The sequence below is a fragment of the Xenopus laevis genome, chromosome 3S, assembly GCF_017654675.1.
Source record: "Xenopus laevis strain J_2021 chromosome 3S, Xenopus_laevis_v10.1, whole genome shotgun sequence".
Lineage (NCBI taxonomy): Eukaryota > Metazoa > Chordata > Amphibia > Anura > Pipidae > Xenopus > Xenopus laevis.
This window is the reverse complement of record NC_054376.1, coordinates 122,372,110-122,389,274: the sequence shown is the minus strand read 5'-3', so window position 1 is coordinate 122,389,274 and position 17,165 is coordinate 122,372,110. Positions and strand designations below refer to the sequence as shown.

Here is a 17,165-nt window from a genome sequence, read left to right as displayed (position 1 = left end):
CCCATGAGAGCAACAGCCAAGGGGTTGGAGAGCAATATGATCGTTAGCCACTGGTTTGGGATCACTGCTGTAGATCTTATGGCTTGTAATGTGGGCTCATCTGGAGAGCTAATACATGCAATGTTGGCTTTCTGTTTAAAGACTGAAGGAAAGAGAGAATTTTACCTGAAAGTCTCTATTGATGCTGAAGTCTTGGAAGTTGGAGATTGTGTGTCAGTGAGTCCTGATAACCCAACAGAGCCTTTGTACTTGGCAAGGTTTGTAACCACTTTCTCCTATAACATGCTGTTAAAATATTTGGTGGTTGATGCGGAACCGGAAAATTTTTTTTATATATTTTTTTATTAAACTCTTAGGATCACATCCATGTGGGAGGATGCCTGTGGACCAATGTTCCATGCGCACTGGTTCTGTCTTGGCACAGATACAGTCCTGGGTGCTACATCTGACCCTCTCGAGCTCTTTCTTGTGGATGAATGTGAGGACATGCAGTTATCTTATATTCATGGCAAAGTGACTGTGATCTACAAAGCGCCATCTGACAACTGGTTCATGGAGGTGAAAAATTGTGTGATTCAGAATTGCTTTCTGCCATGGTCTTTCAGCTAACCAGTGTATACAAACTATAACATTTAAAACTAAATGTCCAGTTAGAGAGACTAGATCAACCTGGTATTTATCTGCTCTTTGCAGATCTTTGAAAACCCTCCGGGTGCTGAGTTGAAGTCCTGGCTATATTTTAGACTAATAAATCCATGTTTTTGTAGGTTGTACCGTTACTGTGCTTATACTACTTTTGCCAGAAAGCTGGTCCACTAGTCTTATTTGTAACATAAAATGTGTACGGAAACGAATTTTCATGCAAATATTTGCTCTCGTAGATCCTTAGGTCCAAGCTGACCTATTGCCAATAATGAGACTTGGGAAAGGGCACCACTTGCCCGAAACATGTCGTGTAAAGCAGCATGAATAATAAATAATCACAAGCGGTTAATCTGCGTTTGAGTGCTCTCCTCTCTTTCAGTTATAAGTGAATAATGCCTTAAGGTCAAGACTAGGGAGGGATGCACCAAATCCAGGGTTCGGTATTTGGCCATTTTCAGCAGGTTTCGGCCCATTCCTTGTGCCTGGCCAAACCAAATCCTTAAAATCATGTGACTTTTTGTCTTTTTCCCTCCCCCTCTTGATTTGCATATGCAAATTAGAGTTCTGTGTTCAGCTGAATCTTTCACAAAGGATTCCGGTGTTCGGCCGAATCGAAAAATAGTATATTCAGTGCATCAGTCAAGACTATGACCCTATATTTAATGTAGTTCATTTTAGCAGGAAAAGTCTGGTTGGATGAGGAAAAGTCTTGTGGCGCTATGAATTTAAAGTTCATTTTCTTTTGCAGGGAGGAGCAGACACCGATATAAAGGTTGTGGAAGATGATGGAAGCACTTACTTTTACCAGTTGTGGTATGATCCAGAATATTCACGGTTTGAGACTCCACCCAACCCTCAGCCTACAGAAGACAATAAGTATAAGTAAGTTGTGCATCTCCTCAGTGGACCATGTCTGTAAGCTAGAATTGCCTGTGTTGTTCAGACTTCAAACCCTGTCAGTCCAAGCTAGGATAAGCTCCCATTACAATGTACAGGTATGGGACCTGTTATCAAGAATGCTTGGGACCTGGTAATTTCTGGATAATGGAACTTTCTGTAATTTGAATCTTCATGCCTTAATGTTTGCTTGATTTTTTAGTAAACTTCAGTAAACCCAATAGGCTAGTTCTGCTTCCAATAAGGATTAATTATATCCGTTTGTAATAGTACTTGATGCAGAGAAAAAGAAAAATTGAAAAATGTGGATGAAATGGAATCTATGGTAGACCGCCATTCCGTAATTTGGAGCTTTCTGAATAATGGGTTTACGGATAACTGATACCATACCTGTAGTTTTAACTAGCCACATCTTATCACTGTAGCTAAACTTTAAACTGTAACTGATCTCCTCAATCAAGACTTCTGTAACCATGTAAGCACTTTTTGTCATTTCCAATTAAGTGGTTTTAAAAAAATTTGGACCTGGAAGCAGAGCTGGACTGTGTTAGTTACTGCCATGTTTGTCCACATGAATTCTGCTGGCCTCCACTGAGACCAGTTATAGCCTCATTCAGCAAGATGGCCAAATATCTGCCAGAAACAGATACAGCAAGACTGATTAATAAACAGAATATACAGACTGCACTGGGTCCTGTCATGTAATCTAATGTGGATTTTATAGTTTTTGTATTGTTTAATACAAACTTTCTCCAACTCTGCAGAACCAGTGGCTGCAGCAAAATAATCCTCCAAATAGAATCCCAGTTTAAATCGGTCTCCATGATCTTTGTCCCTGCAGCTGGAGTTGGAAACGGTAAAGGGAATGTAAAGTAGGGATGCACCGAATACAGGATTCGAGTCCGGATTCAACCTTTTTATCAGGATTTGGATTTGGCTGAATCCTTCTGCACAGCTAATCAGAATCCTAATTTGCATGTGCAAATTAGGGGCTGTTGGCGAAATCGTGTGACTTTGTCATAAAACAAGGAACTAAATTTCTCTTTCCCACCCCTAATTTGCATATGCAATTTAGGATTCAGTTCAGTATTTGGCCGAAGGATTCGGGCGTTCGGCTGAATCCAAAATAGTGCTTTCAGTGCATCCCTAATGTAAAGGCAAAAATGTTATACAATACAAATCTCTACAGTCACCGACTTCTTGAGTGCTGCATGGCTGGGAAGTAAGGCGGGGGCTCCCCCTGCTGTTCATAAGTATGATTGTTTCCCTGCAGAGCAGTTAGACTGTGACAATTCCTATCCACAGCAGTAAATGAAGGGGGAATTTCACTGCATAGTCAGGTTTCATTTAAAAAGGTACACATTTTTTAATTAAAGCATATTGGAGATGTTTCTTTTTTTCATTAAAGAAAGTAAAAATGGGATTTTATTTTTTGCCTTTACATGTCCTTTAAACTACCAGAATCCCTCTTGGCCACTGCTTTTTGGAAATGCAGTGATTTAATGGTAACTGGATATTGGAGGATAGCTTCCACAGCAGGCTTGAGGGTAAAGAGAAAAGTGGAATTGCTAAATGCCTGCTCTGCTTGTCCTTTGAATATGTAGTCCAACAGTTAAGAGACATGTAGTCTTTGCTGCTGTTTTTCAGGTTCTGCACCAGTTGTTCCCGTCTAGATGAAATCCGACAGAAGGAGATGCCCAGAGTAAGCGATCCCATAGATGACCTTGACTCTAAAGTTTGCTACAGTACAGCTACGAAGAACGATGTACATTATAAAGTTGGAGATGGAGTGCTACTTCTTCCTGACGCCTTCTCATTTAGGTAAGTTAATGCTATTTTATTAAAGTACTTTAAAAGTGATAAAAGCTGTTGCTAACCTGCTATGTTTTTTTTGTTTTTTCAGTGTGAAAGTGGGCAGTCCTATGAAGCGACCCCATAAGAAAGATGATGTGGATGAAGATCTGTACCCGGAATACTACCGCAAGTCATCTGACTACATTAAGGGCAGCAACCTGGATGCTCCAGAACCCTACCGATTGGGTCGCATTAAGGAGATCTTCTGCAACAAGAGGAGTAATGGAAAGCCTAATGAGGCAGATATAAAGTTGCGGATTTATAAGTTCTACAGGTGGGTCTGATCTGTTGTGTAGTAAAATGGTTCTGGATTTAATAACTGCTTAACTGCCTTGGTTAACAATTGACTAAACGGATAAAACATGTATTGCACACGTAATTACATTTAATTGTGTTTCTTCCCCAGACCTGAAAATACCCACAAAGGGATGAAAGCAAGCTACCATTCAGACGTAAACATGGTTTATTGGAGTGATGAGGAGGCTGTAGTGGAATTTAAAGTTGTGCAAGGGCATTGTACAGTAGAATATGGTGAAGACCTAACAGAGTCCATTCAGGACTACTCTGCTGGAGGATCAAATCGCTTTTACTTCCTGGAGGTAGCTGTTAATCTCTATTTGCAGAGCTCAAAAGAAAAAATGTGGCATAAGAAGATTACTTTAATGTGGAACATGGCAATACATATGTAACATTGAGAAACTGCAATTTGTCTGAATATTGTGCAATGGACTCAGTGGGGCAATCCTTTTCTGAACTTTTATAGGCAAACCCTGATATTAAAGGGATACTGTCATGGGGAAAAATTTCAAAACGCATCAGTTAATGGTGCTGCTCCAGGAGACTTTTGCTCTGAAATCCATTTCTCAAAAGAGCAAACTGATTTTTTTTAAATGTAATATTTTGAAATTTGACATGGGGCAACACATTGTCAGTTTCCCTGCTGCCCCAGTCATGTTACTTGTGCTCTGATAAGCTTCAGTCAATCTTTACTGCTGTCGGAGTGATATCACCCCCTCCCTTTCCCCCCCAGCAGCCTAACAGAACAATGGGAAGGTAACCAGATAACCGCTCCCTAACACAAGATAACAGCTGCCTGGTAGATCTAAGAACAACACTCGGTGGTAAAATCCAGGTCCCACTGCGACATATTCAGTTACATTGAGTAGGAGAAACAGCAGCCTGCCAGAAAGCAGTTCCATTCTAAAGTGCTGGCTCTTTCTGAAAGCACATGACCAGGCAAAATGACCTGAGATGCCCCTACACACCAGTATTACAAATAAAAAATACACTTGCTGGTTCAGAAATGACATTTTATATTGTAGAGTGAATTATTTAGTCATTTAGAAATAAAAACTGTCATAAAAATAATGACCGAATCCCTTTAAAGGGGTGGTTCACCTTTAAGGTAACTTTTATTATGTTATGGAACGGCCAGCTCTAAGCAACTTTTCAATTGGTTTTCATTACTTTTTTTTTATATTTTTCTTCTGACTCTTTGCAGCTGTCAAATGGGTGTCGCTGACTCCTTTCTAAAAAAAAAAACAAATGCTCTGTAAGGCTACAAATGCATTACTTATTACTGAGCCTTCTATTCAGGCCTAACCTATTCACATAACGTCTCTTATTCAAATCAATGCATGGTTGCTATGGTAGTTTGGACCCTAGTTACCAGATTGATTAAGATGCAAATTGAAGAGCTGCTAAATAACTCGAACCGCAAATAATAAAAAATTAAAACCAATTGCAAATTGTCTCAGTATGATGTAGTGATTCTAAGTTATCTCAAAGGTGAACAACCCCTTTAAGGTACATTCTCCTTCCCAAGTTAAGTATTCGGCACCATCTTTGTGTCATGGCCCTTTTTGTTTCTGTCCCCTTACAAATGCTTGGATTCATCACCATGCAGACCTGAAACTAGCCCCTACAGTATCAAATTGCATGAAGGAATAACCTGAACTGTACATGCCCTATCAAAGAAAAATTGCACAGAGTATTTTGCTTGCTTAGTGGTATAAATGTGCTCTTATTTCAGGCCTATAATGCAAAGACCAAAAGCTTTGAAGATCCCCCAAACCATGCTCGCAGTGCTGTTATCAAAGGCAAAGGAAAGGGCAAGGGAAAAGGTAGGACGTTAAAATGAATTCAAATGAATGTAAATAATAATAAAAAAAACTACATAAAAAAAAAAATATGAATACCATTATTTCACAGGCAAAGGTAAAACTCTATCTTCAAAGTCTGAGAATGAACAGATAAACTCTGGTGATAAACTGCCTAAGCTGCGCACCTTGGATGTGTTTTCTGGCTGTGGAGGGCTCTCTGAAGGCTTTCACCAAGCAGGTGTGTAGAATTTATAGAAGTTTAATGATTTTTTCTTAATGCAGGTTCTGTTCCTTGTTGTTAAGGCAGGCTACTCCTAGTGGGATACTGAACAACTTCTCAATACGTTCTAACTCCAGCACATTATAATTTTGTTGTGGGTTTAGTAGTGATTTGTCCATGTTAACGCTTGTGTCTGCAAGCAGCATGTTGCTTTGGCCCTGTAAGAAGTATTGACTAGCTTGGCAACCTTCCTTTGACTTGCCTATAGTATGTTAGTAGTTTCAAGCATATGCATAAATATATTTGCCTAATTAAACCCCTCTAGTTCTTACGCATTTTGAAGGTATTATTGATCAATATTATTTTAACAATTTCTAAGCAACTGCAAATGAGAACTGTGCAATGACTCATTGATATGCTTAAAGGATAATTAAACCTTTGTAGTAATTGAATGTAAAATTGACGAAAGTGCTATTCTAAGAAATTTTTGGAATTAAGAAAATTATGAATTTATAATTGCAAGATATTAAGGGATACATGTGCTGTTAATATGAATAAATTGTTACAACAGCGCCACCTGCTGGTCAGTTTCCCACCAGTCTGACCACCAAGTAGTCAAGGAAGTTGTCAGGAGAAAGAAAGAGGCTGCTCTGATGTTCTTCTGCTTAGGAAAAGAATTAGAAACCTTTCTCACATCTTTCCTAAGCAGAAGAACATCAGAGCAGCCTCTTTCTCCTGACAACTTCCTTGACTACTTGGTGGTCAGACTGGTGGGAAACTGACCAGCAGGTGGCGCTGTTGTAACAATTTATTCATATTAACAGCACATGTATCCCTTAATATCTTTGGAATAAAAACAAATGTAAATTACAAAAGTGCTTAGAATAGCACCCTCGTTAATTTTATTCACTTATTTTAAAGGTTTATCCTTTAAGCTGCTTTTCATCATGAGAGAAGTATATAAAAACATTCATGCCAATCGTGCAGAACAGATTCCCCATACTTCGCTATACTGAGACTGTAAGGTTCTTGGAGGTGTTCAGGTCTGCTAATGTATGTGTACATAAACTGGTTGTGATAGATTTTAGATTTTTGTGTAGTTTCAAGATCTAAATTCCATTCAGTAAAGCATTTTAAGTATCCGTTTCTTTAAACGTGTGTCCATTACCACTCCCACAAGGCAAAACCTTGTTTGGGAACCATTCTATATACACGTATGGGATCAGTTATCCGGAAACCCTTTATCCAGAAAGCTCTGAAATATGGAATGCCTGTTTCCCATAGATTCCATTTTATCCAAATAGTCCAAAATTTTGGACATTTACTTGATCCCAACTAATTATTCTTTAGTGGAAGCACAACCAGTCTATTGGGTTTATTTCATGTTAGCATGATTTTCTAGTAGAATTTAGGTATGAAGATCCAAATTATACAAAGATCAGTTATCTGGAAACCCCAGGTCCTGAGCATTCTGGATAACCGGTCCTATACCTGTATACTAATGCTCAAATTTAGAAAAAAATTTTTTTAATACAATGTTTAGTTTCATAATCTAATGTTTGTTATATAGGTTTATTATTGAGCCAAAAAATATTGACCTGAATTGTATAATTGTCTTTGTCTCAGGCATATCTGAGACAAACTGGGCAATAGAGATGTGGGAGCCTGCAGCCCAGGCCTTCAGGCTGAACAATCCCGGAACCACTGTGTTTACGGAAGACTGCAACGTTCTCCTGAAATTAGTCATGTCTGGAGAAAAAACCAATTCGCTCGGACAGCGGTTGCCTCAGAAGGGCGACGTGGAAATGCTATGCGGAGGGCCCCCCTGCCAAGGTTTTAGTGGCATGAACCGGTTTAACTCAAGGACCTATTCAAAGTTCAAGAACTCCCTGGTGGTCTCATATCTCAGGTAGAAACCCATTCCTATCAAACCTTTAAAGGAGAACTAAGCCCTAAAAATGGCATATTTTATATAATGAACTTATTGCACGAGGCTAAAGTTTGAGCTTGTCAATAGCAGCAATGATCCAGGACTTCAAACTTGTCACAGGGGGTCACCATCTTGGAAAGTGTCTGTGACACTCACATGCTCAGTGGGCTCTGATTGGCTGTTGAGAAGCTAAGCTTAGGGCTCGTCACTAATTATCCAGCAGAAAATGACCTTCCCTGGCTGTAATATAAGCTGATGCTACAGGTTTGCTGATTATTAAATTCTGATGCTAATTGCACTGGTTTCTGTGCTGCCATGTAGTAATTATGTGTGTTAATTACTAATCAGCCTTATATTGTGACATTTCTATTCTATGTGTACTGTATATTGTGAGTGGGTCCCTAAGCTCAGTAAGTGACAGCAGCACAGAGCATGTGCAGTGAATCAGCAGAAAAGAAGATGGGGAGCTACTGGGGCATCTTTGGAGACACAGATCTTTACTGCTAAAGGGCGGTGGTTGCCTTGGGCTGGCACAAAAAAACATCATGAACAACATTTCTACCTACTGCTTTAATTCTCCTTTAAGAGGAGCCATCGCAAAAATGAAATGAAATATTCGCTTCAGCATACTGAAATAAGAATTAAATTCTGCATATTTTCTGAAATCAAGTTCATCTTCACTTGCCCTCTCTCTGCATCGGTTTCTCCTCATTCTGTCTTCATATAGCAGTTGGGTGTCTGATAATCATTGACCGTTCAATACAAAATATCTTATAGGGGGGCTCCTTTTGCCTAGCCCTAGAAGATGTATTAGAGATCACTCTATTAAAATCACCAGACATCATGTCTCTCTACATGCAGGATTTGTGCAAAAGGCAGTTACTTGGTTAAGTTTTGTTTGTACTGGAATCAGTTATTTGAGTGAGCTCTAATACATCTGCTAGGAAAGGAAGCCCCCCCATAAGATACATTTGGAAATATTAATTTGACACCCAACTACTGCACGAAAACTGAGGATAAACAGATGCTGAGAGAGGAATAGTGAAGATAAAAATTCTGCATCGTTTCTGAAATATAAACTTTTTTTTATTGGGTTTAGAAAGTTTCTTGCTTCACTAGGAGGAAACCTATATATAAAATTTTCACGATGGTTCCCCATTTAGAATCAAGAAAACATTTAGGGGCAGAGTTATTTAAAACTCCCATAAATTCAATCAATTGCAATTTATTAAACAAATTTTTTAAACTCTGGTGAATAGGATCAACCTGCAAACTCAAATCGAATTCAAATCAAATAAAAATAGACTTGTCAGGAAGGCTGCAAACAACTCCAAATTGATACCAGGATGACTAAAAACAGCAGTTTGGCAGGTTTAAGGTGGCAAATAGTCTTAAGTCGAGTTCTTAAAGGGCCAGTATATGATATCTTGAAAATCAAATTAGTATTTTTAAAAAATAAATCGAATTTTAATTCCCTATTGTCCGTTTTGGACATAAAACTCAAATTCGAAATTAAAATTTTCACTGACCCTTGATAAATCTGCCCCTTAGAGAATATCTTATGGTGCCGGTATTCTAGGAATGCTAATAAAGCAGGCTAATTTATTTGTAATGAAGCATATCTCTTCTGTTATCTCTTTGGCAGCTACTGTGACTATTACAGACCAAAGTTCTTCCTTTTGGAAAATGTCCGGAACTTTGTATCATTCAAAAGCTCTATGGTGCTTAAGCTGACACTCCGCTGCCTTGTACGCATGGGTTACCAGTGCACGTTTGGTGTTCTTCAGGTAAGGATTGTTTTCAGGCTCACTTTATTCAGTGGACTGTGACTTTGGAATTTATAATGCGCCATCTGTCTGCAGGCTGGTCAATATGGAGTAGCACAGACCCGCAGAAGAGCAATCGTACTCGCTGCTGCTCCAGGGGAGAAGCTCCCGATGTTCCCCGAACCTTTGCATGTGTTTGCCCCACGCGCTTGTTCACTCGGGGTTGTAGTGGATGAAAAGAAATACGTCAGTAACATCACAAGGTAGCACCTCTCTTAACATTGCTGCAATTTATTTAAATATACAGTATACACCTTTCTGCAATATAATATAATGGTCACGTTTGTTAGTTGGGGAAATATCTTTGTTTCTAAGACTGGAGGGGGGTTCCCTTGTGTTTAATGCAACTTACAGTTTGAAAAAAAGGAGCTGGCCGAATCGAAAATAGTGGATTCGGTGCATTCCTACTTGTTTTACCAAAGATTCGTGCCGGCTCCTTTGTGAAAGATTTGGGCGGCTCCCGAACCGAATCTTAATTTGCATATGCAGGAAAAGTGAGATGTTTAACTTTTTGGGACAGTTGCTTGATTTCCTGCCCTACCCTAAATTAGGATTCAATTCAGCCAGGCACAAGGATTCGGCCGATCCAAATCCTGCTAAAAATAAAAAAAAGCCGAATCCTGTATTCGGTGCAGGCCCGGACTGGCAATCTGTGGGTTCTGGCAAATGCCAGAGGGGCTGCTGTATGGTTCCATACAAAGTTACCATAAAGTGGGCTGGTAGGGGGCTATTTGGGCTGGTAAGGGGCTCTTTGGGCCTCTGTGTACTTGGAATGGCAGGGCCTATTTTGACTCTAAGTCCAGGCCTGATTCGGTGCATCCCTAAAGTGCGCTAGTCTGTATAAGGCTGCTGGTAAGGGTGTTAGAATTGGTGCTGTATGTAGTATAGTTCAGGACACATCTCGGTCTTAAAGCACTTGTAGATAAACTCAACAGGATCTACTCTTTTAAAAAGCTTTTAAGGAAAGCCTAAAATGCCAGACTACTCCACATTGTAGTCCACCCAAGTCCCTTCCCTGTCGCTATGATTTTTATTGAGAAAAAACTTGTAAAGAAATGAGCTTGAAGAAAATCCATTGTACAAGCTTGCGGCCATATTGGATCTGCCGACACTATCCACGTTTTCCTTTATGGCAATTCTACACATGTAGCAATAACTTCACCGTGGACTTTATACTTGCATCGCTTTAAAGGAACCGTGGTGGGTGGTTTCCTTTTGCCCAGAATTTTAGAAGGTTTATACTCTTGTCCTGGGTTCTTGGACTTTGTCGGGAGCATTCCTTAAAGGGGGTGTTCACCTTTGAATTCCCTAAGAGAGGGATATTCTGAGACCATTTGTAATTGGTTTTCATTTTTTGTTTAGTTATTTACCTTTTATTCAGCAGCTCTCCAGTTTGCAATTGCAACAATCGGGTTGCTCCAAATTACCCTAGCAACCATGCACTGAATGCAATAAGACTGGAATATGAATAGAAGTAGTGTCGGACTGGGACACCAGGGGCCCACCATAAAACCTTAGCCCAGGGGCCCATTTTCAGTACTAATATTTATCTCCTCAATCAACCTCTATTCTCCTATTCTCTTTTCTTTGCATACTATAATCTATTATTCCATCTATTTAGCCTCTTTGTTCTCATAGAAATAAGGAATGGCCTTGAAATAGGTCAAAAGTTTAGCAGCATGAGAGCCCACTGACACCTGGTATCCCGGTGGACCAGTCCGACACTGAATAGAAGAGGCCTCAATAGAAAGATAAAAAAAAATAGCAATAACAATACATTTGTAGCCTTAGATAGCATTTGTTTTTAGATGGGGGGTCGATGACCCCCATTTAGATAGATTTAAAAGATGGCGGCAAATAATTAAACTACAAAAAATAAATAATGAAGACCAATTGAAAAGTTGGTTAGAATTGGCCATTCGGTAACATACTAAAACTTAAAGGGAATCTGTCGTCATTATCAACTTTTTTTTTTTTTTTTTTTCTTTCTAAAGAGTACACTGGCAAAATGTTATTTTGCCATGGGGGCTTCCATATCTGCTCATTAAATATTCCTCACGTGCTGCACTAACAGCAGGCACAGCTTTACCTGTGTGCTTGAAGGCAGCCGCTCACTGATAAAGCCAAGTCGTACTGCGACATGAGGAGCCGGCTGTGTACTGCCCCTCCCCTCTCGGCTGTGTACTGCCCCTCCCCTCTCGGCTGTGTACTGCCCCTCCCCTCTCTGTGACATCAGGAGGAGAGTGGTCACATGGTCTGCAGAGAAGCTGCTTTCACTTCTGACTTACTGCCTGCTCTCCGGTATCCACGAGCAGCCCTCCTTGCACAGACAGATATCCAACCTCTTGCTCTTCAGTAAATTTACTCTGCATTCCTTTGCACTAACGTTTACAGAGTTGGGAGGTACGGAACACATTTTAGGGCATCCTGCGGCGAAATACCTTTCCTTCCTGCAATGTCCTATGCCTTTTGAATGGCACATCGGGGGCTTTTTACCGTCGCTCATCGTCCAAATCTGCAGTCACACCTCCGTCCTCTACCCTCCCTTCTCAGCCGTCAGTCATACGAACTCCGCCCTCAGCCCTCTTCTCAGGACTGAAGGCTGAGGGCTAAGTCCAAATTTGTTGCCGACCCCACCCCCCGGTCCTCAAAAATAAATAAATAAAAATTTGGCCCCGGTCCAAAAAAAAGTTACGGGACCCCTGTTAGAACCATCTACTGGTGCCTCTCATATTTGCCATCCAACTTATGCAGTGTAACCCTACCAAACTTTAAAGGGAATCTCCACAAAAACTTAAGCTTTTTGAAAAGTAAACCTAATTGCAAGCAACTTTGCAATATACATCAATTGAAAATATGCAGACTTTTCATTATTTTGAATTGTCTGACAGTTCCCTAAGCCTAGCCCCCTGCTCTTCTGCTGAGCTGGCTGACTACTTTGTATCTGTCCTCAGCCTGCATCCTCAAAACCCCACAATTCCCTGCACATGTGATTTCAATAAGGAAAGGAACATCACAGTGCAATGCATTGTGGGTTATGTAGTTCCTGCATGCTGTCTGTAAGCTGTGGAGAAGTTGTTACAATTTGTAACATCAGTATTTAGTCCCTCCTTCCCTGCCAGGATTTTTAAATGATGCAGAAAGAGAGGAACTGTTAAACAGCTGCATTTCAGCATTGAAAATGGCATTTATTTATACTTTTTGAAGAAACCGGTAACACTGATGGATATATTAGTGGTTTCTGTTATGTGGGACTCTTTATAAGTTTTTGGTTTGGAAGCCGGAGTTCTGCTCTAAAGAAGTAAAACATGACCATTATCTGCAGATAATTGCCTTCAACTCCTTGTTTTTGGTTGTCTTAAATGCTTTTGACATATCAGTCCAATTTTTTTTTTATTTTTTTGGCAGAACGAGCTCCAGCCTTTTCCGAACAATCACTGTCCGGGATACGATGTCTGACCTTCCAGAAATCCGCAATGGAGCCTCTGCTCTGGAAATTTCTTACAACGGGGAGCCTCAGTCCTGGTTCCAGAGGCAGATTCGTGGCTCACAGTACCAACCAATACTCAGGGATCATATATGTAAGGTAAAACTGTAACTAGTGGCAGTACAAGGCTGTAAAATTACTTTTTTTTTTTTATTTATTTATTTTTTTTTGTGGTTCCATGAACACATACCGGGTAGAACATCTGATTCTAGTACCTTGTACTCTCCACACATTCCAAAGTCAATTGGTAATTCCAGACACGTCTGCGTTATTGGGATACTGTTCAACAATCAACACATTTCCCAAAAGATTTACCATTATGCCAAGAAACATTTGTAAAATGCAAATATTCCTGCAGGTGGAATGCACTGTAAAGTTGAGTGGATCTCTTCCACTTCATGCTTAATGGGATTGTTTTAAAGGAGAAGGAAAGTCGTCTTGCACTTGGGGCTGCCAAATGTTAGGCACCCCCAAGTGATTGTATTGACTTACCTTAAACCACGAGCCTGTGCTCCTATCAGCAGAAAACTACACCAGCCCGGGGTTATACCAGTGAGCACCACGGAACGATCCTCTTCCGTCTTCTTTCTTCTCGCGGCTGTGCATTAGAGTGAAAAGCCAAACTTTAACTAAAAAGTCAGTTATTTTGTTCTACTGCACATGCGTCTGCCCCGGGAAATTTGAAGAAAGAAGCTGGAAGAGGATCGCTCCGTGGTGCTCACTTGTATAACCCCCTGGCTGGTGCAGTCTTCTGCTGATAGAACAGTCCCTGGGTTTCAGGTAAGTAAATACAATCACTTGGGGTGCCTAACATTTGGCACCCCTAAGTGCAAGACTAATTTCCTTCTCCTTTAAAGGCAATGTTGCATTTAACATAGTGGCCGAATGTTTCATTATCTTGTATATTGTCGTCTGGCCTCTGCAGGATTTGAGCGCTCTAGTTGCCGCCAGAATGCGTCACATACCTCTTGCTCCAGGCTCAGATTGGCGGGATCTCCCAAACATGGAAGTTCGTTTGTCAGATGGCACAACAAGCAGAAAGTTGCGTTATAGTCATCATGACAAGAAAAATGGGCGCAGTAGCAATGGCGCCTTAAGAGGAGTCTGTTCTTGTGCTGAAGGTATTTATTTTTTCTCCTTAAAGGGCATGTAAAGGCAAAAAAATAAAATCCAATTTTTACTTTAATGCAAAAGAAACATATCTCCAATATACTTTCTTATAAAAACTGTACACATTTTTTAATTAAACTTGTTTGTATGCAGTGAAATTCGCCCTTCATTTACTGCTGTGGATAGGAATTGTCAGACGGTCCCTAACTGCTGTGCAGGGAAACAATCATACTTATGAACAGCAGGGGGAGCCCCCGCCTTACTTCCCAGCCATGCAGAACTCAAGCAGCTTTGTTTGTTTCCCTGTAGAGCAGTCGGCCACTGTGTAGAGATTTGTATTGGTTTTATTTTTGCCTTTACATTCCCTTTACTGTTTCCAACTCCAGCTGCAGGGACAAAGATCATGGAGCCAGATTTAAACTGATAAACTGGGATTCTATTTAGAGAAGAATTTTGCTGCAGAGTTGGGAGAATTTGTATTAAACAATACAAAAACTATAAAATGCACATTAGATTACATGACAACACAGGACCCAGTGCAGTCTGTATATTCTGATTATTAATCAGTCTTGTTGTATCGGCTTCTGACTCATGCGGTTTTGATAAATTGACTATCCCTAAGCAGCCCAGATCACACTGAGCATGTGCACAGTCTTGGTCTTGCAACGATGTTCAACAAAGTTACAAGACAGTGACCCCCTGTGGCCAACTTTGAAAGCATAAATTATTTGTTTGATTAGGCAGTTTTAGTATACAAAATACATCATTTCTAGCCTTATTCTATTTTAGACTTTACTTCCCCTTTAACGGCATCTTGAAATGTCAGTCCAGCTCCGAGAGATATTGTGTATATACTTGCGGTAGATGCTTTTGTTTTATATTATAGCTGTTTCATTTGCCTGTGGTACATGGATATAATGTGCCAGTGAGAAATGACTTGATAACAGGATTTTCTTTTTACAGGTAAACCATGTGATCCTGCAGACCGTCAGTTCAGCACACTGATTCCCTGGTGCCTGCCCCATACGGGAAACAGACACAATCACTGGGCTGGCTTATACGGAAGACTGGAGTGGGACGGCTTCTTCAGCACCACTGTTACTAACCCTGAGCCCATGGGCAAACAGGTGAGTCAGGAATTCTGCAGGTCACCTGCAAATAGGACCGATCCGGGCAAAGTTCTTCACCCTCTAAACACTACCTGGCAGTGCAAACGTTTGAGATATCATGGCTTAATAGAACACCTACATGATTGTTCTGAAGGGCAAGAAAACCTAGTAATGAATTATCTTTCAATCTCTAGGGTCGTGTTCTTCACCCTGAGCAGCATCGTGTGGTGAGTGTCAGGGAGTGTGCGCGGTCACAAGGATTTCCCGACACCTACAGACTGTTTGGCAATATCTTGGATAAACACCGGCAGGTGGGTATCTGAGACAGTTCTCTGACAAATACTAAAGTAAACCAGTGAATTTATTCCTAGTCTCAAATTATAATTTTTTTTTTTTGTAGGTTGGTAACGCTGTGCCTCCACCGCTTTCAAAAGCGATTGGTTTAGAGATCAAGGCATGTGTTTTGATGAACATGAAAGAGAAGGGAACAGGTGTGTATAAACTCTCGTCGTCTCTTTACCACAAAGTCTGTGCTTTTACCTTTGCCTCCTGTTCCAATTATTTGTCTCCTTTTACCAGAAACCGTAAAGGCTGAAAAGATGGAAATGGATTAACTCTTCGAGGGCTGCTTACGCTGAAATTGTTCCTCCAGAATTTTAACGGGACTGAACAAGATATTGAATCATTTGTCGCTTCTGGTTTATCAAATGTTGACATTCCAGCTCTTAAATTTTTATCTGCTGAAACACATGAGCTGTGCGACAGCACTTCTAAATTTTAAAGAACAGTGGATTTTAATATACGTCGTCGTCGTCTTACCTCTTCACTTTGTATATGTGATAATATGTAGTTTTTATATGTTGTAATATTTGAAATAAAACTTCTCTTGTATATGGCCTCTCTTGCATTCTATAGAATCGCAGAATGTCTGATTTATAGAGGAAATCTTCTATCTTAATCCTCTTGAAATCCTGTAGCATGCCTTGAGGTATGGGATCTGTTATTCGGAAGCACTTTATCCAGCAAGCTGTAGTTAAAATGAGGCGATAGACCCCCCCCTCCCCCATATCTGCAGGGGGTCGTAAACACTGGGCAAGTTTGCATCTAGGAAGTAACCCATAGCAACCAATTAGTGATTGCTTTCAGTGTTCAACCTGCAGCTGATTTAAAAAAAGCTAATCATCTGGCTGCTATGGGTTACTGCCCAGGAGCAAATTTGCCCACTGTATATAAATGAGCCCCCAGGTCTCCTGTATTCTGCATAAAAGATCCTATACCTGTAAGTATTGAGCTATAACAAAGCTGCAAATAGCTGATAAACAAGCTTAAAGGGGAAGGAAAAGGCACAAAACTCCTCCCCCTGGCCTACCCGTCCCGCTGGGCAAATGCCCCTAACTTGTTACTTACCCTTCTGCGCAGGTCCAGTCGAAGGAGTTCACAGACGACATCTTCTTCCACGCGATCTTCCTGCTTTGACCGGCGCATGTGCAGTAGGAGCATTTCGCCGGTACGATCTACTGCGCGTGTGCCAAAAGTCACAAAGTGAAATCGAAAAACTTTGTGACTTTTGGCGCATGCGCAGTAGATCCGTACTGGCGAAATGCTCCTACTGCGCATGCGCCAAAACGCCGGTCAAAGCAGGAAAAAGATTGCGTGGAAGAAGATGTTGTCTGTGAACTCCCTGGACCTGCACAGAAGAGTAAGTAACAAGTTAGGGGCATTTGCCCAGCGGGATGGATAGGCCAGGGGGGAGGGGGAGCAACTCATGGGAGGGGGGAGGGTTTTTGCGCCGACTAGGTTTCCTTCCCCTTTAATATTGTTCACTTCTGGCCAACCTCAAAGCATAACGGCATTTGAGCAAATCCTAATAGTATTGACAGAAGGTGCTATGGGTTGGACAATGAAAGGCTTTGTTGTAGTTCAGTTGGGCTGATCATGGCCTGTAATTCTTCCTCCTGGGTTTGTTGCTGAAGGCTGACATTTTT

The 17,165-nt window shown here is 40.7% G+C and overlaps 1 protein-coding gene across 1 annotated transcript in view; it reads left to right on the top strand.

Annotated features, from left to right (window-relative positions):
• The window catches only part of dnmt1.S (DNA methyltransferase 1 S homeolog), a 39,941-nt gene extending 23,870 nt beyond the window's left edge, over positions 1-16,071 (top strand). The window contains 17 exon segments of the mRNA NM_001123360.1: positions 142-257; positions 357-558; positions 1,394-1,527; positions 3,190-3,363; positions 3,446-3,670; positions 3,803-3,995; positions 5,429-5,519; positions 5,608-5,736; positions 7,345-7,627; positions 9,294-9,435; positions 9,511-9,677; positions 12,883-13,060; positions 13,887-14,082; positions 15,035-15,198; positions 15,375-15,491; positions 15,581-15,671; positions 15,760-16,071. Of these exon segments, the coding sequence (NP_001116832.1) occupies positions 142-257; positions 357-558; positions 1,394-1,527; positions 3,190-3,363; positions 3,446-3,670; positions 3,803-3,995; positions 5,429-5,519; positions 5,608-5,736; positions 7,345-7,627; positions 9,294-9,435; positions 9,511-9,677; positions 12,883-13,060; positions 13,887-14,082; positions 15,035-15,198; positions 15,375-15,491; positions 15,581-15,671; positions 15,760-15,794 (2,637 nt within the window). The 3' untranslated portion in view covers positions 15,795-16,071.
• Positions 16,072-17,165: the final 1,094 nt, after the last annotated feature.